This window comes from Monodon monoceros, unplaced genomic scaffold, assembly GCF_005190385.1.
Source record: "Monodon monoceros isolate NGI ecotype Baffin Bay Population unplaced genomic scaffold, NGI_Narwhal_1 Super_Scaffold_18, whole genome shotgun sequence".
NCBI lineage: Eukaryota > Metazoa > Chordata > Mammalia > Artiodactyla > Monodontidae > Monodon > Monodon monoceros.
The window spans coordinates 5,693,246-5,718,486 of NW_021703774.1; the positions used below are offsets into that span (position 1 = coordinate 5,693,246).

General features: G+C 38.3%; 1 protein-coding gene across 1 annotated transcript in view; it reads left to right on the forward strand.

The window, feature by feature from the left end:
• Positions 1 to 25,241, forward strand: part of KCNT2 (potassium sodium-activated channel subfamily T member 2) — a 288,035-nt gene that overhangs the window by 212,286 nt on the left and 50,508 nt on the right. Inside the window, exons 22-23 of the mRNA XM_029229997.1 lie at positions 7,458 to 7,569; positions 21,941 to 22,042. Of these exons, the coding sequence (XP_029085830.1) occupies positions 7,458 to 7,569; positions 21,941 to 22,042 (214 nt within the window). The remainder of the gene's footprint in view (positions 1 to 7,457; positions 7,570 to 21,940; positions 22,043 to 25,241) is intronic.

A 25,241-nucleotide genomic window follows, 5' to 3' on the forward strand; every position in this document is an offset into this window, starting at 1 on the left:
ACCTATTGATGTAACTGGTATGACCAGTCTGAAATAAGGTTAAATTTGTTATTCAGAAGCTCAGATTGATCGCTTGAGCCCCTACCTGCCCAGCTTACTAGGACTCACAGCTTTACTCAACAGGACTCTCTTCTCCCCGGATTGTTCAAGGACCTTCAAAGTTAGTCCCCAAAGGCAAACAGAAGCTCCTTAATTCACTGGCAGTGTTTATGTGCATGGGAGGTGGAAAGGGGAGGAGAAGTTAGGGGAGCCTTGGGGGCATGGGGAGAGTTCCTTTCCGTCTGCAATTGCATCTGTGACATAGTTTTGTGATTGAAAGCTGGACAACACAGTTAATGTGTCTTCATCCACCTTGTGTGGCAATTACCTATTTGCTGGTTTGGCCCCAGAGAACCTACCCAGGAAGTGATTCATCTTTAACATCCAAAGCCTAGAGCATGGTGTCCAGAGTTTTAACGCTCATTTAGTGAGCACTCTAAAGTGTGTGCTAGGATGGCTGGACCAAGAGGAACCTCCAGCCGTGCTTTGTGCCAGCATGAGCTGCCTCTCCAGAAGGACCTGAGTGGATCCTTACCCAGATGTGTTCTTTCTCGCAAGGTGAGTTTTCCTTTATGGGTTCTTAGTAGCCCCATAAAGCAGCAAACTTCCTCTGGGATGACCTCTAGCCCAGAGGTTCCAGATGCCCTGAGGAAGGGAATGGCTCCACTACTTTGCTCAGAAGAGACTGAATCCTTCGTAGCTGGCCCACCACCTCCCCCAGAGAGCATTTCAGAGAACAGAAGACATTGGCAGATAAGGTCTTTGTCAGGTTAGAGCCTGTTAAACTTTCTCTCCTACCTGTCTAAGCACCTTTCCTTACATTTCTAAGAGAAACACTCAAGTGAGTCTCCCTAGCACAAAGATCCCCTGTCTGATTTCCAAATTAAAAGAAAAGCAGGGGGCTTCCCTGGTGGCGCAGTGGTTGAGAGTCCGCCTGCTGATGCAGGGGACACGGGTTCGTGCCCCGGTCCGGGAAGATCCCACATGCCGTGGAGCGGCTGGGCCCGTGAGCCATGGCCGCTGAGCCTGCGCGTCCGGAGCCTGTGCTCTGCAATGGGAGAGGCCACAACAGTGAGAGGCCCGCGTACCACAAAAAAATAAAAATTAAAAAAAATAAGAAAAGCAGGTCCTTACTTTCAAATTTAAGTTTCTCTTGCTAAAGTTTTACCTAACAGGGCGCTCGATACATTCTGAAAATATTGAACGTTTTCACATTTTTATGAACGAGTATTAGTATCTAAATTAAATTTAAATAGGCACATCAAAATGTGCCTTGAATGAAAAGCAACCACTTCAAATGCCCAAGACATTTTGGGGTAGGAAGTTTTGCTGTACTATCCAAGGGAAGTATTAAGCAAGTCATGTAAGGACTTAGCTAGAGGATTATAAATTTGGCAACTACTGAAAGAAAATAGAAGAATATATGTGATCTAGTCCAGTGGGTGAAGGAATGCCTCTCCCTGAGGAACTGGTCTTTTACTAAAAAGATAAAGGCAGAAGTGGGCTTAAAAGATGAACAGAGCATTCCACAGGGGGGCAGCAAATACCAAGGCGCTAGGTACTAAACATCCAAGGACTTGGAGCAGAGCCAGAGGAAGGTACGCCAGAGGCTGAGATGGGAACCAGAAGCCAGACTATTCATGGCTTTGAAGAACACTTTAGTAAGTTGCCCTTTATTTTAAGAATAACAGGAAATCATTGAAAGATAGGAAAGTTTAAAATATTATTTTAGCTACAGTGTGAAGAATGGTTTGGGGAAAAGTGAGAGTGGGTGAAAACCGACCAGTTAGAAGACTTTTGAATTGCAAGGACTATAAGATGAGCATAAATGTCAAGTTAAAAATAAAAAAGGAATATCGTCTCTAGCTTGGCAAAATAGCCATAGTCTTACTGAAGAAATAACACACATAGGCACTTGGGAAACGATGTAATTCAAAACATTGATACCGAATACATATCAATGCAAGAGTGATTTTTTATACAGTGCAAAAATTTTAATATTTTGTTCGGTTTACATGGATTAAACTTTTAAATGCAGGAGATATCTGATATTTATTATACTGTCATTTATTACTACTACCCCAGACTCAGATCTAAAGTGTTTTAAAAACATTTGTGAAAAAATATGTTCATGTTTGTTTTAGTGCCAATATTCAATCATAGTCTAAAACTGGGGGCTCATGCATCTAAGTGTGCTTCTATACCTTTCATAATAATATACACCCTTTGTTATTCAGAAACATCATTCCCAGCCACCACAGATCAAAATTTATAGTGTAACACACTAGCTCACTAAGTAATATTTTTATTAAAATATTGTAAATAATTTTCAGATTTGTACGTTCTGATGTTTGTTTGTTTTGCTTTAATATATACAGGCAGCTAGTCTCAGAGTTCTCCCATTCTCTTAAATGAAGTATATGGTATGGTTTTCATCTTTGTGTTGGTTAACATACCTGGGCATGTCAAAATTATTTATTAAATGAATTAATTCAAGCAGATGACAATTCCATAGATATTTTACACAATTATACTTACGTCACCGAGTAAATTGGCCCATCAAAATGTGTCTTGAATAAAAAACAACCATTTCAACTGCCAAAGACATTTTGGGATAGCAAGTTTTGCTCCAATGTACAAGGAAAGTATTAAACAAGTCATTTAAAACTTAAACTAGAGAAGTAATTGTAGAACAATTTAAAATAGAACAAACTACATTATTTTCAATTACTATATTGCTTTATGATAATCCTAGTACCTAGGGAAAAGAGACTTATGAGGTCATTTAATTCTAAAATGTTATATATTCAAAATGTATTTAGGTCATATTAAGGCTCAGAAATGGATGTACAGTATTAGTATTTTAAAGATATATAATTAAATCTATTAGACAACCAAATTTGCAAATATAAAGTATTATAAATGAATACAAGTAATATTTTATAGATACGAAGGGCACTACAATAAAATATTTCATTATTTAAGTATTATTTAGTTCTAGATTTTCACTAGGTGGCAGACTTAGTGCAGTTTCTCAGTTTAAACTAACATAAATGGTGTAGGTTCAATTATATAGAACAGAAATGGCACATCACATAAATTTTGTTGTCCTATCTAATTTCAACTCTAGAAGTCACTTAAATACAATGACTAGATCACTCAATCATTTTATTACTGACTCTTACTAAGACCTCAAATACATCTGGCTACATATATATATATATATATATTTCTGTTTGATGTAATGTGTTAGAAAAGGATTATAAACAAAAGATTTCAAGTGGTCACAAATTTGTCTAAAGTTAGAAAAATAATATGTGTGAAAGATAAAAGCCATATTTCTCAAAGAAAATAAAAATTTCCAAAAGTTGAGATGTATTTTTCATTTGTTTACTCTTTGTTTCCTCAGAAATTCCTTTTCTGGCCATATATCTCAGTACCTTCCAAGATGTTCCTCACAAGCTATCCATTCACTAGCATCTTAAAGCTATTTAATTTGTGAACCACAGATTTTAGTCATCCACATTTACCATCCTTAGAAAAATATGTACATCCTTATAATTTATGAATTTGTTGCCGTTTCCTCTATTAGATCATAAGAGTCTAATATAAAGGCAGGAATTTCATGTTCCACTTCTTTTTTATCTCCTGGAGACCAGAGCTCTCCAACAGCAAACACTTGATATTTATTTGCTAAATTAGATACTAAATATTGTCCTCAGTAAATTGAAACAACAATAATGAAGTTATGATCTAACAGCTCCTATTTCCGGATAGATACAGAAGTAGAGATTACAAAAGTTTAAAATAGAGTTGACTTGTAATATCTGAAACTCCAACATGTTACTAGATATTCTTAATAACTTACTATTTTATTTGGGTCATTTGAGTTTCCTTTCCTACCTACCTATTTATTAAAATAGGGAGGGGGGCAGGTTCGTGTTCTAGACCCTGACTGTTTGTGTGTGACCCAGGCTCTGCTACCTACTAGAATGTTACCTTGAACGTTTTGTTTGGTTTTTCTGGGCCTCAGTTTCTTCGACTGTAAACTAATAATTGTAAGTAAATCATAGAGTAGTTTTTGGAATTTGAAGAAACAGTAAGTGACTCTCTCGATTTCCTAAACAAGTTGGAAACTATCGAGACCCAAAGAAGTCAGGCAGTTGGGGATCCCATGCTAGGCAGAACTGTGTAGCGTTGGTGCCTGGCAGTAGTGGAGAACCCTGATCAGGAGCCCTGCTAGACAACCACTGGGTCTTCCCTGTAGGGCTGGGCTCACTTCATGGCCTGGCTCAGACCGGCACACACCCAGAGATACTGAAAAGGCAGAGTCAGGAGTGAGCCATATGTCCCCAACTCCTCCCAGGGAACAGGGGGTGCAGATGGAAGCCCAAAAGAAGGAGGTCCTTAACCTGATGTTCTGAAGATTACATGAATCAATACATGGAAAGCTCTAAGAATCATGCTCTGTAAATTTTAGATATTATCGGGTTTTGGACCTTTCTTTAACCTTCCAAAAGATTAAAAAAAAGTGAAAAGACAAAGAGAAAAACCTCAGGTCAGTTAATTTTCCTTTTTAGAAGCTCAGATCATGAATATGGCATTTATTCTCTAAATGAGACTACATGCTTTATCTTCATTCGTCCATGTTGCTCTTATTTATTCATTTTAGTTTCTGTTTTGACAGCCGATTGACACACCATATCATGGTAAATATCTTTAGAGACATTGTTCTTTTAAGATATTTCTTAAGTGAATACTTTTGAAACTTCCAGATGGTACGAGATTTGTCATTTCTTAGGCTTACCAGATGGAGTCCCACCAGCCCAAAAGTCAATTGATATTTTTTTCTATCAGGCCAGTCTTCTAATTTTTCAAAAGTTTCTGAGAAAATGAACTTTTAATCAAATGTGCTACCATTGGGGACTTCTGAGTGAGAATAGAGCTTCTAAAAGAAAGTCCTGAGGAATACAGATTATATGGTGTTTCTCCATAAACTAATCTAGTTAAATCACACCCCTTCTTCACCAAGATTTAATACACTAAACCAAAAATACACAAATCAGAACTGCGAGATGTGTTTATTGTAACAAAGAATTATCAATTAGAGGAATATAATGTGAACTACTAGGACACTAGGAGGGAAAGTTTGCCTTCCTGGCTGCTGTGCTTTAGTAGGAGGGCTGAGGTGTGGATGAAACCAACCAGAGTTTAGTGCAAAATGCAATGTAATAAGCAGTATTACAAATAAACCAAATACCAGGAGCCACTGTGGATTCTGACTTTAAGCAATGGTACAGCTTCATCTCAATGAGATTTGATAAGAACTTTAAGTAATTGTTGAGATTCCAAATATAGGGGTGGAGGAGGAAAGTAAGGAAGGAGGAAACTACATTTCAAGCAGAAATAGCAACAGGAGAAAAAAGAAAAAAGTTAAGAAAATAGTAATACCACCACAACTAAGGAACAGGACCTGTTATGTATCAGACACTGTGCTAAGTCTTTCACAAACTGTATCTCTAAGTTTCATACCACCTCTCCTGTACAGAATCTGAGGTTTAGTGTTTCCTCAATCAACTCAAGGTAACAGAACTATTGTAAACCGTGATGAACTGCACAAATAAAATTATACTTTGCGGTACGCGGGCCTCTCACTGTTGTGGCCTCTCCCGTTGCGGAGCACAGGCTCCGGACGCGCAGGCTCAGCGGCCATGGCTCACAGGCCCAGCCGCTCCGCGGCATGTGGGATCTTCCCGGACTGGGGCACGAACCCGTGTCCCCTGCATCGGCAGGCGGACTCTCAACCACTGCGCCACCAGGAAAGCCCAATAAAATTATACTTTTAACATTAAAAGTCAACAAAATAAATTATGTTCTGATTGTTCTTTTGCTGATATTATTTCAATCCAACTTATTACAAGTTACCTGTTGTACTTAAAGTACAATAATATTTGCTCTCAAAATGGAGATGAGGCCGTGTGGCTATATTTGTTCCTCCGAAGAGTGGATCTCATGAAACACCTGATGATACCGTAGTTTGCAAAGGCTTTGATTAGGTAAGTCTCGATACCGGTCCAGCAATGTAACCAAGAGGGCACGTGTAGTTTTCACAGATAACTCTGAAATATAGCATTTTTAAGCATTTTTTAGGTCTTAACTGATAGGGTGACTAAGCCCCCTGGAAATTGACCTGAGGGCCCCTCAGGGAAGGCCCAGCAAGCCTGCAGACAGACCCTCACTCCCTGAGAGGAGGGAGAGGGTCTAGCAAACCATCCATCAGCTTTAGGGAGTTAGAGCCGAGGAAAGGGGTAATCGCATCCGTCATTCTGGAGTTCAGAGTCAGGGCTCCCAGCTTCCTCTCTAAGACACCAAGCCAAGCGCTCAGGCAGATGGAGTAACAGTGCCCTCACTCCTGGACCCCGCAGATAATGTGAGATCAGCTGGAGATGCTGATTTGTTTCTGAGCCACGAGTCAGATGTTTCTGGCCAGCATATTTCAGTCAGTTCTAGTGCCTGAGTTCAAGGCATGGGTTCAGCTACTGGTAGGAATTTGAAGTGGCCATAACTGGGTTTGAAGACATATTGTATGGAGAGCAAAGCTGATTATCACATGATGTGGCCACCACAGAGAATCTCAAAATATTTGAGCCAGGACAGCTACCAGTGATCACGGACATCAGCTAGAGATCAGATCATCAAGCACAGCGACAATAAGAAGGTGTTTGCTGTGGTTTTATTTTGCCCGGTTTTTCGGGGGGGGGAGAAATCATGCGTGTGCATGGGTATGTGTGCGCTTGCACACGTGTGTGTTTTTGAGGGAGAGGAGGTAAATGGAAAGAACGCTAATGCAAAACTCTGGGCAAGTGGAAAGTCTCAGGATCCTTCTAGAACAATGCCATCAATTGAGCCATGACCTCAGTTCATTACAATGAGTTGTTATTTCAGTTAAAATAGTTGCTCTTCTCAGAAGTTCATTGTAGCAGGATTTGGCATTTAAAAGCACATACTATGAGGACAGGGAACCATAGAAGATCAAAGAACTCAATTATGAACAATAAGCTCATCATAGGAAATTTTTGCCAATCTGGATATTCATCTTACAAATTTCTATTTCAATATTATCCATGAGGTAACTTCTTCAATCAGCTTTATGAATGTGTGGCAAGAAAATGCCTAATAAAAGCCAAATTACTGAATTTATTTTTCTTATGGTGCTAAAATGTTGGTTAAAATATTCTTTGGAAAAGAGGGTTTCATTTTTCTTGCACTGCACAGAACAGGTGATGTGGTATGGCCTGCTCTTATAATTGCGTGTAGTTTTATGCCTACAGCTAGGTATCACTCACTCATAAATATGTTGTTATAAAAAATACCATATTGGATTGTTAGCGTAATGCAAATGTTTCTTTGAAATGCAGGTTGTTTTCCAGTCTCAGTATTATCACAGAGCTCACCCACCCAGCCAACATGAGATTCATGCAATTCAGAGCCAAAGACTGTTACTCCCTTGCTCTTTCCAAGCTGGAAAAGGTAAGAATTCACATCATGAAGTAAGTTGCATTTAACCTTTTGGGTTGAAAGACTAACTCTAAAATTTCTACATGTAGAGAGGAATGCCATGAAATAGTAAAAATAAAAATGCTGTTTTGAATTCCTATATGGGGGCTAAAATCTTAATTTATAATTTTTTAAAAGTATTGATTGATGGATTTGAACCATTTATATCACAAGTGAACATGATAGAGGTATCTCGTTCCATCATCATTAATAATAAATTGAAAGCATGATATATGAAAGAGTTAAACTCAACAGGAGTATATATACTCACTTATAATGTCCATTATTGATAATACCACGAGTACTATGTCAAGACATCTATATTTACGTAGGAATTTGCAGTTTTCATAAATCCTTAAAGTCCTAGGAAACTTGTAGGCTTTGTTGAAAGTCAGTTCCCAAAGGAGATAATATGAGACACAAGCTCACAATCTGAGACAAAGCCAAGTTTATTGCTTACGTAAGGGAGGCTGTCACCTCAAGAGAGCTTTTTTGGTTTTATTTTTCGGTTTATAAATATTTATTAAAATTGAAAGTTGTTTGCTCTTCTATCCCATGAGCATCCATCCACCTGCCTGTCACCTGTTTAGATGCATGACTGCTGTCATAAATGCCCTTGGAATCTTTAGGATAACAGAACATCTGCCTTTGCTTAAAACTCCTTGTTCCTTGCCTTCCTAGCCAACACCTCTCTTCACAGCTTTATATAAAAGGTCTCCAAAATTTGTACCCCAAATGAGCCATCCATGAATAAAAACATATACCTGGGATCCAAAAAAAGTTGGTCTGGACATGTCAAAGACTCAAGTCCACCTAAGAAATAAGAGTGGTTTTATAATAGCCAAAGATGAATTTTCTCCCCACAAATCTAAAAAATGCCTGCAATCAGATGGAGCTAATTAAGACTCAGGAGAGCTTTGTCAATGTCTTGGAGTGGGGAAAGGAAGGTCAAAGTTTATCAAGAGTTGGGAATTGTATTTAATGAGGCTCTTTTCAAGTGGGGACTTACTAGGATTGGGAAGAGATGAGAATAACGCTAAGGAAGACAGTAGCGTTGTTGCAAAGTCATGTTATGGGCACAGAAAGGTGTGGTTTTCTTCTCAGTATCCAGGCTGAGTGTGGGGATAAATGGATTTTGCATTCCAGGTGTACTTGATACTAGTGTACTGGGAGAATTCGATGTAAGAGAAAAAAATAAGATCCAATCTTATACATGTGAAAATGTGTTAAATCTATGCCATCTTTATTGTTTGTAATAATATTTATAAAATAGAGATAAGGATGGCTTACATTCTTTTTTGGTTAGTTTTTTTCTTTCACTTCATTTTATCTTGATTACCTGTTATGTCGGGCACTGTCCTGATTCCTGGGTGACGTACTGTTGAGTGAGGTCACTTCTTGTCTGTGAGGTACTCACAGAGTGAGGTACTCTTGTCTTATGGTTTCCATCTTCAACGCTGGTCACATACATTGTGTTGGTGGAGCCTTGCCACTGCCCCTTTATAGGCATAGTTACCTTGTTGCTAGACACTGCTTCCAGATGAGGAAACAGAGTTTAAGACAGATTAAATAACTGTTGTGCCCAACACACAGTGAGGCCAAATACACTGAAAGGTCAGAGTTTGGAGCAGAGAAAGGTTTATTGAAGGGCCAAGCAAGGAGAACGGGGCAACAAGTGCTCTAAAGACCTGAACTCTCTGATGGTTTTTGGGGAAGACATTTTATAGGCAAAATTTGGGGAGGGGGCTGCAGGGTGTGTTACTCTCCTCTGATTGGTTGGAGGTGGTATTCCAGGAATCTCAATCATCAACCTTCTCATTCCAGCCAGTCTGGGTTCACGAGCTTATGCTCTGCCTGAAGTTACCATCCTCCACCAGGGTGGGAGCCTTAGTTCCCACAGAGCTCAGAGATATGTATGTAAATGCTTTGTACATTCCCCAAGGAGGAACCACTACCAGGCCCCATTGCTGTACTACTCTTTTCTTTTCTTTCCTTGCCTTTTTTCTTTTCTTTTCCTTTCTTTATTGAAGTATACTTGATATACAATACAGTGATTCACAATTTTTAAAGGTTATACAAACTAGTGAATATAACAAAAAAAGAAGCAGACTCACAGATATAGAGAACAAGCTAGTGGTTGCCAGTGGGGAGAGGGAAGGAGGGAGGGGCTATATAGGGTTAGGTGATTAAGAGAAACTATAGGTATAAAATAAGCTATAAAGATATATGGATAACAGGGGGAATATAGCCGGTATTTTATAATAGCTATAAATGGAGCACAATTGCTTCTTTCTGCATTCCCTCACTCCCCTAATTAGTAAGTGAATCTGCCCTTTGGAACTCAGGGAAGGTCTAGGAGACTGAAAAACAAAAGGCAGTATCCTGCTTAGTTTCATTGAGTAAGTGCAGTAAGAGAAACTTAAAGCCATTCATGTTTAGAAAGCATCCCTTATGTCAAACTGCTTTAACAGCATGGAAAGGGTGGGAATCACAGCTGAATGGCTGAGAACCCAAAGGCAAACCCACGGATGGGAATCCAGTGGAACCCATGCTGGCCTGGTGTGGTACAGTCTCCTCCATGACAAGAGAGGGAGGCTCACCCCATGATGAAGAAGACAGGCTCTACTACTTTGTAGGATTGGAACCTGGATAAATCTATGACACGTTTGTAGCCTTGGGATTTGTCTCTGGAAAATAGTGGTAATAGCCAAATGATAGGGTCATTGCCAAGATCACACCACACAATCTAGTCACAATATTTAGCCCAGTTTTGGCATATAATCAGTACTCAAATAGATAGCCCTAAACTCATAATTATAAATTACTATTGTCAACATCATCACTAATAAATATTCTATTGTGTGTATTCAGTTTTATTCCAGATCAGTTGATGTAAGGTCATAATTGTGGAAGAGATTTTCATATTGGTAAATGTGTGTGTCTATATTATTGTGTATCTACTGCATGAGGGAAAAAGAAGAACAAAATGAGATTTTGATCTCTTTTGGGGAATTAATTAAAAATAAAATCTTCATCCAACCTAGAAGTCCTCTTCAGAAATGTAGAAAAGTTTTGTTTGAATAAGCATTAAACCAGACTGTGATATGCATCTCAGCAATCCACTAAAGACATTGCAAAGAAAGAAATACATCTTATCCTTTTATATAGCCAGGCAGATACAGTCATTTACATACATGTTAACTGTCTTGATCCAAAGGAAAAATAAAATGTCTTCTAACTTTGTAGCAAGCAAAAAGTTACAACTTGGAGCCAGGCACCTAGGCTAAGCTCCCAAAGAGAGAGACAGGATACATTACATTCACATTTCAAAAAGATAGTTCCAAGGCCCCCCCACCCCCACCCCACCCCCACCCACCTCGAGAGCATTCCCAGGATACAAAGCTAGCTAGTAGTTATTCAGACTTTGTATCCATCTCAAAGAGACATGGAAAGGATTTACAATTCCAAGTTATTTTTAAGGAAACTCACTAGGAAAAAGAAGTGGGAGAGGGGAGTTTTCTTTCTTTTTTGGCATCGGGGAAATTCATTTTTTTTAGATTTATGTTTACCCTTGCATCTTCTAGATATTTCCCAAGAAGAATACAAAAAATCAATACATTACCTAATTATTAGGAACAGAGGAGTTAGGAGAAGTGGAATTGAAACCAATGGTTTGAATGCTATAAAACCATGGAAAATCCTTTTTTAATTCACTTATTATCATTTTTATCCATTGAAATAGGATCGTCACATAGAAATGTTTTAGACTGTTGTGCTATTGTGGGTTGAATTATGTCCCTCCACCCACCAAAAAAGATGTGTTGGTGTCCTAACCTCCACTACCTCAGAAGGTGACATTATTTGAAGGTAGGGTTTTTACAGAGATAAGCAAGTTGAAGAAGGCCATTGGGGTGGACCCTAATCCAAAATGACTGGCATCCTTGTAAAAAGGGTAAAGTTGGACACAGAGACAGACACATTTAAAGGGAAGACAGCCATCCACAAGCCAAGGAGAGAGACCTGGAAGAGAACCTTCACTTACAGTCCTCAGAAGGAACCAAAAAGTGCCAACACCTTGATTTCAGACTTTGAGCATGCAGAACTGAGAGGCAATAAATTTCTGTTGTTTAAGCCACTCAGTTTATGATACTTCCTTATGGCAGCCCTGGCAATCTCACACACATGGCATCAGTGATAATGGTAACTGTTCACTTCTAATCAGTGCTACTTATCACTTATACGTATACAGTTAGTTTACTGTGTAAAGTAATTATCTTCCTATATTTGTATTCTAAGCACAGGGAGGTAGTTTTAGTATTAGGAAACTGATCTTTGTTTCCAGTATTCAAATACATTCCCAATAATATTTTCTAGAGTTACTGTTGGCTGAGGAAGTGGTGGATTTTTATTCTCCTGAACGCAATTATGAATATCGTTTTATTCTACCTATAATTAGATGCACCTGCACCTTCACGGATGGGGCCTTCACCTTTAGAAACACAATCAAGGTTTTGAATTTAAAACAGACACCAGCTTGGCTGCTTAAGACACTTTTTTTTGTCATGAAGTGGTTGTCATTCAAATTGAAGAAGTGATAGGATTTGCAGGAATGAGTATGGAAGGTTAGCCTGCATTCAGCCTGGTAGCTGATGTGTTCGTGGTAGACCTTGCATTCTCGTAGATATGTCGTTGCCATTGCTAATGAAGGAATACTCTTCAAGGTTTCTCTGGAAGCAACAACTCACTGAAGAATATCCACAATAATAACTTCCTAATGGACCAGACCATCATGCTTTAGTTTGTATTTTTTTCATCTGATTATTCTTTCATCGTTGCTGAGTTGTTTTATTTTCTATTACATTATCTTTCTTGTCTTGGATATTGACATTACCTTACTGCTACTGTTTACTCAAAAGTAGAGTCGTCCCTCGGTATCCATGGGGGATTGGTTTCAGGACCCCTCCCTTCTCACCCCACCCCACCCCAGCAGGGACCAAAATCTGAGGATGCTCAAGTCCCTTATATAAAATGGTGGTGTAGTGTCTGCGTATCACTTACGCACATCCTCCTGTGTACTTTCAATCATCTCTAGATTACTTATAATACCTAACACAATGTAAGTTCTATGTAAATAGTTGCCAGTAGGTGGCAAATTCAGGTTTTGCTTTTAGGAACTTTCTGGAATTTTTTTTCTCCAGTATTTTCAGTCTGTGGTTGGTGGAATTGGCAGGTGTGGAACCTGCAGATACAGAGGACCAACTGTACTTCCCATGTTCAGTCATTGGTCATTGGGTCATTGACACTTCTCCTAAAAATCTGATGTAGTGGGCAGCAGAAACACAGTGTGAGAGCTAAGCAAAGATGGGAAATGTGACGGGTAACAAGGAACCCGAAGAGAGGAAAACAACAATAGAAAAAAAAGAGAAATTTTTTGTCTCATCTCCCTCTAAAGACTTATTTCATTTCTCTTATTTTGATGCATTTCATAAAAATGAATTTTATTCATGCTTATGGTGCAATTTGCTTCAAGACTGCTTTTTAAAAATTGCTTTTGAACCTTCTCCTGTGATGATCATAATTACACTTTAGCAATCATATGGTAATTACACATTGATGTAAGAAGAAAGGTAATGAAAAAGTGAGATGAATAATACAGTATAATAAAAAATAATAATTGGTCTCTGTCTGTAGTTCCTGACACAGCACTTCAAAAACTCTTGGAATTTCCTAAGTGATAGGAGTGTCTTCTGTTATTCATACCTTTCAACCATGCCTGATTTTATGTTAACAAGGCAACTCATGGAGGGGCCTTGAAGATTGAAACTTTCAGTACCTCCTCACCTCCCTGCTTCCAGGGAGGGGAAAGGGGCTGGAGATTGGGTTTAATCATGTGGTTAATGAGTTAATTAATCATGCCTACATCATGAAACTTTGATAAAACTCTGAAGAATGAGGCTTGAGGGCTTCCTGATTGGTGAACATATTGATGTACCAGGAGGGTGGTGCCCTCAGACTCCATGGAGACAGAAGCTTCTGTGCTCAGGACCCTCCCAGACTTGCCCTGTGTGCCTTTTCATCTGTTGTTCATTTGCATTCTTTATATTAAGATGATAATCATTAAGTATAGCACTTTCACACGTTCTGTGAGCATTCTGGAAAATTATTGAAACTGAGGCTGTTATGGGAAGCCCCAGATTTGTAGCTGGATGGAGAAGAAGTGCTGTTGGTTTGGAGACACCAAGGACTTGGAGATGGTGGCTGAAATGAGAGCAGTCTTGGGGGTCTGAGCCAACTCTGAGTAGTGAGCGTCAGGATTGAATTGTAGGACACCCTGTTGGTGTTAGAGAATGAGTGTCAGAATAGAAACAGTCATGTCTATAAATCATATATTGCTATGTAGTCAGTGGTAGAGCAAAATAATACACATTGGAGATATATTCTGGGAGAAATAGGCAAGAATATCATTTACTTTTTAACATATTCGCCGTCTTAAAGCCAGAAGGCAAAATTTTACATATTCTCAATTTAAATTCAAGCCACTAAATATTCTCTGAGCACCTACTATGAGCCATATGCCTTCCTCAATGCTAGAAGTTATGAATTTGAATAAAACACATAGAATTTGTAATTTGACGGGAGACAGATATATCGGAACAAACAAAAACACATTGCCGTATTCTTTTTTTTTTCTGTCCAAACAACTTGGACTACTTTTTATTCATAATCTAAGTGCTATAATGACTGAGGGAGAGTTTGGTGCTATCTTCCGAATTCATTAGGAAAATTTCTTATCCAATTTTTAAGAAAATATTTACCTTCCCCCATATTGGTCCAGGAAGAATTTGAGAATGCTAATTAGTTTCTATTGCTTTTAAATGTAGCAAAGCACTGCCTGATCTACTCCAGAGGAGTGATGATATGTAATTTATATATGGATAACTATTTTAATGTACAAATGTATCTATTAAGAATGTGCGTAGTGAAGTCCAGTGGTTAGCACTCGGCGCTTTCACTGATGGGGCCTGGGTTCAATACCCGGTCCAGGAAGTAAGATCCTGCAAGCTGTGCAGCACAGCCAAAAAAAAGAAAAAAAGAGTGTGCATAGTATTACGATTTCACACAATAGTTTCAAAGTTGTCACAGGCTGAATGTTCATGCCCCCCCCACACACCAAAATTCACATGTTTAATCCTTCAACATCCTTTCTTTCTTTATTTCTGAACCTACATGTCTTTCAGAAGCTTCCACTTTTCCAAATTTCTCAATTCTCAGGAGCATCAGGGCCTTCGCGGGAGAACAGGGTGCAGGAAGCCATTTGTGTGTATTGTTTGTAAAACACATATTTCTAACATATAAGTGGCGTGGTTGAAGTCCAGTTTTGCCCATCACTCCTAGTGTATGGCTATTGTCTCAGTATAATTACTAGGAGCTCCTGTCAAGATGTCCTGATTTGGATGGTTAACTACATAATCACCCTATTTATAAGGCAAGGACCACTTGTATTTTAGTGTAGGAGGATAATAACATTGCTTAGAAGACCCTGCATTCCTCTCTAAGATAAGGAAGAGGGTCCCGCACACCCCAAACTCCTTCAGCATGAACTTGCCTTGGGTTGACTCAAGGGTTTTTTGGGACGTGAGTCTGAGTTAGCCTTGAGTCCTCATAAACAAGGTGGACTCCCTGAGTGTCCATCAAATGCACCCCCTCTAAGCTGCCACTTAGACTGGAACAGATGTGCGTGTGCGTGTGTGTGTTTGTGTACGTGTGTGTGTGCATGGGTGTAGTGGGAACCTACTCTTTCCAGTAAGAAGAAAAGTGGACATTCAGAGAGAAATGCTCTTTATTACTAGAATCGCCTCCTCTTTCTGTTTGCAATATAAAGAGAGGAGAAATGAAAGAAAGATATAAAGCCACCGATGGCCCAGGGTCCTCTCCTCAGTTCCCAAGCACACACTTCAGTGAGAGGCTCTGATAGGAAACCTGTTCTGGAAGAGCCAGCGCATCTCAGAGCTGCTATGCAGAGCCCCTGTGATGGGGTACCTTCTGTAGAGATGAGTCTCTTTCTGGGGAAGGCTCTGTAAACAGGATACATAAAACCCTAGCAACTCATTGAAGGCTTTGGTATTTTAATATAAGGATTTTCTGTATTTGCATTCAAAAGGCCACTCCCTGAGCAAGCAGTTTTGTGAGAGGAAAGGCAGAGTTAGTTTGCCCAGGACCTGAGAATTTGGAAATAGGATTTGAGGGTTGTTGGTGAACTAGGGTAGGGACAGGGAGAAAGAGGGAGGAAAAGAGGGGAAAAAAAGAAGACGTTATGTCAAACAGTGTAAAGAAGGTCAAGTAGGATGAATGGTGAGAAAAGCCAATCGCTGAGAAAATACGGATAGAAACCATTAATTTATGCCAATAAAATTCTTGACTTTTTTTCACCTCCCACACCGTTCTGCTAAGTCCAACAATTTTATCATCTATTCCATATGGTACGGGATGGACACAGTTTAAAAAAAAACACAGTTTCTGCCAGAAACACATCCCTTCTTCCAACAAAAGCATATGTTCATTATAACAAACCAAATGAAAGAAATAGGTAAGACCAAGGGTATTAAAGTGTCTGGGATCTTTTAATATTGATTTGGATTTCTCAGATTTCTTTTAGGTATTTTTAGATAAGTGGTTGTTAGGAAAACACAAAATCATCATGGAAGCTTCAGTTGAATCTAGAATTCTACTAAGGAAGCAAATACGATATGTCTGATAAAAAGGTATTATATATTTATACGAGAAGCAATCATAGAAATATTTACTATTGTATTTTATAAAACACAATAGTCAAAAGAAATACTAAAGTCAGAGAAATTTATATAACACAAGCATTGTAGTTTTTCCATCTTCAAACCTAAAGAACCAAAGTGAGAAGAAGGGGTATTGAGTAAACCTCAAAGGGTTTCCTTCCTCCCTCTTAATATAAATGTTTTAAACTTTATGCAACAAATTTTCGCTAGATGTAGGCAACTACTATAAGTGGAAAGGATTTATTCATTTGTTCAATAAAATGTCATTGACTGTGTGCCAGGCATTGTGTTAGGCATTGTTCTGGGACTGACTGAGCTACCTCAGACCAACAGTTAACTAATAAAAAAATAAACAAGGAATTAGAGATTTCAGAAGATCTCTGAAAGTCATAACAGGGTTATATTCAGAAGTAACTGGGGAACGCCTACTTTAAATAAGGTGATAAAGTAAGGTCTCTTTGGGAAGGTGATATTTGAGCTATAATGATAACACCAGACCAGCCCAGTCAAAACTTGGAAGTATCAGTACAGGAAGAAAGCAAGCAATATCAAGTCCACAAGGTGATGCATCATTTGATGTGTTTGAAGAATTACTAGTAATAGAAGACAGTAAGTGCTTACTATACATAATACTTTTAGATGTTTTATCTTGTTTATTTATTAGAATGACAATGCAATGTCATCACCAATATGAACCCCATTTCACAGGTGATGAAACAGAGGAAGAAGGAACTTAAGTAACTTGTACGAGATCGTCCGACCAGAAGTGGCAATACTTGACTGGTCACCTTGTCTGTCTGTAGAATCCAAGCTCCAAACCACTGTGTGTTATACTGTCTGTTGGATCCATATTTTTAGCAATTGGACTTCTCTACTAACCTTGAAACTCAAGTCCAAATTAACTTATAGTCTTCTCTTCTTCCACCTCTCCTTTTTTTACAGAAGGGCACACTTATCCACCCAGTTATCCAGAAAGTGGGATATCATCCTCATCTTCTCTCTACTACCCCATTCAGTCAAAAATCCCCTCAAATTTAATGTCTGATGTCTAAATATATTTGAAGAAGATCTGTTTCTGTAAACCTTCATTTCTCACTAGAATTGCTGCCTTAACACCCTCGTTTAACTTGCTTGGTATCCCCGTGCCACCTCCCCATTTCCAGTCCATTTTCCATATTGTCACCAGAATGACCATTCTAGAAATGTGGCCATATCACTCCTCCTCTTAAAAAATATGTAAGTTTTTTCTCATTACACTTAAGATACAATTCAAAATTGTTAACATGATTTCAAAATGGGTTCATTGTATGTCCTGTTTTTCCTGGAGCTGTCCCAATTTTCACCCTTGTTTTTCAGTGTAATTCTTGATAACATCCTTTTTCTTCTCAAGTGTCCTGGAACTTTAACATCTAATTCCTGACTTCTGTTCCAGTCTCACTTCTGACCTGTTCTTCCAGCCCGTACACTCACACTCAATGCTGTATTCAAACAGAATTGCTTATAGCTCCTCAAGTCTTTTAAGCTTTATTCCTATCCAGCTTCTAGCATATGCTGAACCTTTTGTTTATAACTTTCTGCTTAACACCTGCCCTTCCCAAATTTACTGGCTAATTTCTACTCATATTTGCGTCTCCACTTAGACATCACTTCTAATTCAGTCTCTCGACTTTTCCACCAGAAGACTACGGTAGACGCCCTTCCTACGTGCTACCCAAGCATCTACCCCTGTTTTGTTGCATATTCTCACCCCGGTGTCTTCCCTATTTGTTTTTGGTATCACTTACAGTTTGTGAGTTCTTGTAGGCAAGGAAAGTATCCATATTTGTTTACTAGTGCCTGGTCCATATTCAATGCATAATAATTCTATATTAACAGAATTTATGAGTTCTATACAGGAATTCTGTATGCCTAGCACTAAGGATAATGCCCTATGTAAAGTAGACTTGTCAACACGTATTTGTTAACTGACTAATTTAGTAAATAAATGAATGAGTTAATGTTTGATTGGAACCTTTAATAATGAATGACTTATAAAATGATACTTATCAATAGGATTCAGATGTGTAGAAAAAGGAAGAGAGTACCTTTCCTTCAGTGTAAGCCCTGAAGGTAAAAGAATATTTCTGTATTTGGAAAATACAGTGTATGAAAATGTAACTGAACCAAAATTTTTTTAAATTAAATGTGCTACGTAATGTAATTTAACTGAAGCATCTATGTAAATGTAGGTATATAATAAAAGAGAACATTTGACATATTGGTTAAACCTTTATTAAAATTAGAGAACAACCCATTGGATTTAGGAAGTGTATCTTCTCCGTCAGTAAATCATTGAGCAGGGATAATGTGAGTGAAAGAAACTGCTATGTGCCAAAGATCACCCTGCCTCTGATCCACCGAGCTTACCATAGACTCAAGTTTTTGTCAGGAAATTCTTAGGACAAGCTCTTTTCATGAGGATATGTTGCTTTTTCACAGAAATCTTGCCTTTGAGTTCTCCAGTCATGTATTCTGCAAGAAAGTCTGAATCTTAGAGTAAACTGATTTTAGATTTATGAACAAAAATTTACATTATTGCAATTGTTTGTATATGAATTGGCAGCATCGTGTTGGATGACTGGGTGTTACAAAAGACTAGAGGTTGGCAAATTAATAGTCGGTTTAAGCCCCAGCAAGTACTGTAGCAGTAGGATGCAAAGGGGGAATAATTCTAAGGATAAATGCTGGAGTTTGGAAATTTAATAGATGGACTGGGGAGAGGGATGCGGAGATGGTGGTCAGAGATTCTCTGATTGACTAGTCAGTACCTTTGATTAACTAGTTAGGCGATTATTCAGCATGATGAGAAATTCATTTTAGTAAAGCATGAGATTATGTTTACAGAAAGATATTCATGATCAAAGTTCATATGGTATTGTATAGACATGCTTTGTAGTGAACTATAGTAGCAGTAATTTCTGTACATGACCAAGGGTTTACTGCAGCATTTCTTTTCCTGTTCTCTTTTTTTTTTTAAGGGTAGTATTAACCAATGACAGGAGTAGAAAAGTCAACATACAGATGTTACAGGACACAGATTTGTGATGCTTTGAATGCAGCACTTTTGGATGTGATTCTAAAAGCTTTTATTGAGCGTTGTCAAATGTGTAAGCTTCACAGGGATGGACATCATATTTATAAATGCCCTTCTATAAGTGCTACCATAGATGTGAAATTCTTGACCTTAATATCGTCTTTGAAAATGTTAAATTGAGAATTCTGTTGACTTACGTTTTAAGAATTGGCGTATTGTATTACTGCAAGAGATTTGATTTTCAGCACAGTGCAACCTTCTTTCAAATGCATATGTCTTTTTTTCTAATTCCATTTTGTTTTAAAACACATTTTAAATGTAGTTTTCTCATTTAGTAAAAGTTGTCTAATTGGAAAAAAAAAAACTATTCAGGCTGATAGCTGTAACTGAACTTTGGGAAAGATGTGAACGCTAATGTATGGGTTTAGAAGTCCTAAGATGAGATATTTAAAGCCAAAAACTAGACGGTTTCACACTGAGAGAGCAGAGGAGAGGCCAGAGTTGGAATCATGTTCTAATCACTAAATTATGGCTTTTCTCAGTCTTCCTCCGACTTGATTTTTGAACAGTATTTGAGACCACATCTTCCTCTACAGCTGGAACGTGCTCAGTGTGTCCGGCTCCTCGGATCTCCGTCTGTGCAGCCACTGCGCACTCCCTGCCTCCCACCCACCCCAGCCCCACGTATGATCACCTTGGGAACATTCTCCTGTGCCTCTCCATCGCCACCACCCGACCACCACGACTCTCTGAGTCTAACCATGAACAAATTAATTCCCTGTCTAGTTCCACTGCAGCTAAGTCTGCATCAAAAAAAAAAAAAAAAAAAAGAACAAAACTTGATTTAAAAATTTTAAGGGATGAGAAAACATGCAAAAGCATAAAATCGTGCTTTGCCATGTGTCCCAAGCCCCTTGTTAGCTAGAGGAGTGAACAATGAACAGAGATGATGGTCCTTGGCTTAGAAGATCCCAGGCAGGTAACAGAGATCCGTCGCCAAGTTCTGGGAAAGAAGACCCTGAATGAGCCGTGTGCAGAGCCCAGCAGTCTTGCTGTTTCCCACCTGACCTCGTGACAGATGTTGGACTTCAGATTCTTAGGGTCTCGGCACTTTATTTTGGCTACTTGCTTTAACATGGGCTGAAGATCTATGGTTTTGGCAGTACACCTTAAGAACCAGATGTGGCCCCCAATTCACAGGAAAGCCTGTCTATCCCTGCAAGAAGACAGCTCATTCCAGGCATCTCCTAACCACCGAGGCGGTTCAAATGAAGCATTTTTGACACCAAGCCTAGTAAATCAGAGACTGCGTTGTGATGTAATGGACACGGACACCAAGGGGGCACCACTTGCGTATCCCTCCTTCTGTCTACATCTCAAGTGAGGATGTCCTTATAGTCTGGATGGGCCTAGATGTGGTGGAATAACTCCTGTTTCTCCCTGAAAGGTTTGATTCTGAGCACCAGCCTCATCTGTCTGTCCAGGGGAAGCCCAGGGGTCAAGTCTCTCTAGTACCATCATGACAGCAAGCAGCAGCAGTGGCCCCCGTCCTCTCCAAGACCCCTTCCTTCAGCAATGCTCCCTCCCCTCCATTCTTAAAAAGGGGGACCCAGAGACGTCCCCTCCCTTGAGATCTCCCAAATTTGCTACATTAGAAACAGGGGCTTCCTCCCATTGCCTCTGAGAGCGAGGGGTGATTTTTTTATTGGCTTGGCTGTGTCTTGTATTTCTTGTTAAATGGAAGTTGGCAGCAAAAGAAACGAACATTTTTGGGGTTACCACTTAAGTACAAGGTTAAGTTTCATTCTTAAGAAATTCCTTCCAATCTTACACAAACATCGGGTCTTAGGCCTTCATTTATTAGCAGGCACTAATAGCAACAGAATTTTTCAAAAGAAAGCCTCATCCACCGTAATACACACGCAAACACACACACTTTTTTTGTCACTTACAGAAGCTTAGCTGGAGATTGGTATGGTTGGCACAACTTTAAAGGCAGATGGGTAAATTAAAACTCGAATGACAGAAAGCTAGGAACCACTGGTTGTGATCGCCCTTACTTGCCTGTGTTTTTTGTCCTCACATATGAGAATATTCAAAAGCAGATGTTCTAGATGTTAGGATACATTATGTGGCTTTAGGTTTTTTTATATTTGATGAAATAATGTTATTATGTGTGTTCCTTTTATTAATGTCACTTCAAATCCTGTTCAGAAATAGGTACTAAGAGTAAATAAATGTTTAATGTATGAAAGGATTAAGCTTTCTTTACTATTGGGTATTTTTAACCAGGAAAACTTGGTTATGAAAAGTAAAGGGACATTAAAAATACAATTAAAAGTGAAGTCATGACACATTCATAGTTAAGAACCACGTGATAAAAATGGCTTTCTTCACGTATGTTAGGAAAATTTAAGTAAGTAGAAAAGCATAAAATAGAGAATGCTCACAAATTTTTCTTTTTCAAATTTCTGAACAGAAAGAAAGAGAGCGAGGTTCTAATTTGGCCTTTATGTTCCGACTGCCTTTTGCTGCCGGGAGGGTGTTCAGTATCAGCATGTTGGACACGCTTCTTTACCAGGTATGCAGTGTTTCTTGTTTCTGTCTAAAATGTTTATTTTCTATTTTCTTTAGATTCTATCAAACGCATAATACAACTAGTGTTTCTCTTGGAGCTGTTAACTGAAAATTGGCTCTGGAAGTAATCCAATATTTTACTTCATGTATTTAATGACATAAATGTGCCTATGAAACACACTGTAAGAAAAAATTATTTTTCAGAATAACCTATGAAGTGATATCAGGCATTCTATGACACCAGTGTCCTACAATGTTTAATGTGACATTTTAATACATTTTTCATATTCCTCTAAGCACGTTACTAGACAATAAAAGCTAAGGAAGAATTACTAGGTTAAAAAAAAGACAGCTTTCTTTCTAATACATATTTTTTTAGTAAGTAATAGCAAATGATGTCAATAAACTGATAAACCAAGGACATTTTAGACATCTGCTAATTATTGCCTACTTCAGAAAAATGTAAGGAAGATTTTACAACCACTAAGAACCATTCGGTTTGTTCCTGAATGCCAGAGTTTTACATTGTCATTTTATCATTCTTAACTTTAGCTAAGAAGTTCATAGAGATTTTATTTTACACTAAAATATTTTAATCTTTTTTTAACTCTGTCAGAAACTGAACAAAAGCAATATTTCATACTCTCTGAATCAAGTAATCAGATACTTTTAAAATATATCCATTAAGAGAAAAAAGATATTCATAAGGCTTTAAGTTATTTGATAACTTTAATCTCAAATTAAGCATTCAAGCATTGTGTTGTCTTTTTTGATCGTGTATTTTATGTACCCTCTTCCTCCATGCTTGGCTGAATAAACTAATCCAAAGAGAGTTAAGGCTTTTCTACTGGCCTCTGGGCTAATTATGCCTATGACTATGTCTCTGGCCGTGTTTCAAACCATCTGCTTATGCCAGATGAATGCGGGAACAACACAGTAAAGAACCATAAACACTCCTGTTCTCCCGAAAGTTTCCAGACACATTATCTGGGTACTCCGGAAGCCAGGCTTCTACCCCAGACCCCATTGCCAGGCACACGTAATTCTGATCTCTCAAAGAGGGGGTTCAAGGGAGGGATTGTTTGAAGAGAAGTGTTGCCTCTGAGGGGATTTATATCCATAGCAGTCAAATGCTTGCTGTCATTATGCACCAGTGGTTTTCAGATATTTTAGCCACAGTACCTTATGTTTAAACGAAATCTCATGAGAAAGTCTTTGATATATAAGCTAAGTAGAAGGAAAACCATTCTGTAGAATTGGAGAGCAGTAGTTATTACTTTCCTTTCATTTTTGTTTCACTTTTTTTGTTACACATAGAAATACAGGAAATTGTGTTTTTTCCAAAGCTAGCAGCTGCAGAAAGAATGAACTAGAACAATAATTTTCGAAGTAGTAATTGCCCATTTACTTTCTGATGTCAAATGAGATATTTTAATGGTAGGTTTTTCAGACAGGTAAAGAGTATTTATTTACAGGTTAAAAAGAGATTAGAAATTTAAAATATTTTATTCTCTAAAATTATATACCATGCATTCTTCTATTCTTAAAATATACAATCTAATTGTTTTGGTTAATGATTTAAACCCATCTTCTTAAAGATAAATGCTTATATATTCAAGAACTATTATAGATGACTACAATTTTATAGTGATTTACTATTAATGTAATTCTATTCTAGGCCTCATTTTATTTGCTTCCCCAAGGAAAACTGTAATATAAGTAGTATTATCAATCATAATATATGGATGAGACAAGGGCTCAGGAAGGTCAACTGTCCAGTGTTCAGTGGGAATACTCATCTTCAAGCCATGCATACCTCATTAGATTACTCCCGACCCTTTTCCTGTGGTAAATGACTCTGCATTTGTATAATGCTTGAGTTTGTTTGCTTGTTTGGTTGGGTTTTATTATATCCCACTTGAAACACAGATCGCTTTCATATTTTTAATCATTTTTATTAATTCTCATCTGTGTAGATCAGGAAAGCCAATTATTAAAAAAGTTATTACCTGAAATAAAATTAAATAGATATGAAAAAGATCTTCTATGAAAAATGTTCTATGATTGCATCACATAAGACTTAATGCATGGATTTTGTGATATTAAATGGGGCTATCCACATTTTTGGCTCACATCTAACTCTAGTCTATGCCCTGATGAAGCTACAGGACAGATGACCTCTGGACAAAGAATGTGTTGATGAAGAATACAGTAAACATTAGCTATATTACCACATCTGGCTCTAAAATAATTTAAAATAGTCATTTGCCAAATCTTCAGTTTAATTTCTCTTCCATGAGTGCTTTCTGTTTTTTATTTTGGAAATAATAATTTTAAGTGCCCAAGAATTTGTTTAAAATTTTTCTTTAGCACACACTGAGCTACAAATGAGATTGAATGATGCTAACAGGGGTGCGTGTCACAGCTCCTCTTGGTGGCCCCAATACGTTCATGTCCTAATTACTAGGAGGTTAATACGCCTTGAAAACCAAAGGGCCATTTAAATAAATGGCCTGAAAAAAATGGAATAGATGTGTTTCCTTATGTTCTTTTTTAGATGGGTTTATTTTTTTGAAACTAGCTCTTGGTAAAAGAAATTAGCAATCAACAAAGTAGTCTAGATGATTTATTTAAAAGGTGTTATAGGGCTTCCCTGGTGGCGCAGTGGTTGAGTCCGCCTGCCGATGCAGGGGACACGGGTTCGTCCTCCGGTCCGGGGGGATCCCACATGCCGCGGAGCGGCTGGGCCCGTGAGCCATGGCCGCTGAGCCTGCGCGTCCGGAGCCTGTGCTCTGCGACGGGAGAGGCCACAGCGGTGGGAGGCCCGCGTACCGCAAAAAAAAAAAAAAAAAAAAGGTGTTATAACTTTTAAAGTCTTTGCTATACAAAATAACTAGATGATTTATTGTTATTATTTTTTTATTGAAGTATAGTTGATTTACAATGTTGGGCTAATGTCTGCTGTATAGCAAAGTGACTCAATTATAAACATATATACATTCTTTTTCTAATATTCTTTTCCATTATGGTTTATCCCAGGAGATTGGGTATAGTTCCCTGTGCTATACAGTAGGACCTTGTTGTTTATTCATTTTAAATGTAATAGTTTGCATCTACTAGCTCATCCCTCCCCCTTGGCAACCACAAGTCTGTTCTCTATGTGTAAGAGTCTGTTTCTGTTTTGTAGATAGGTTCATTTGTGC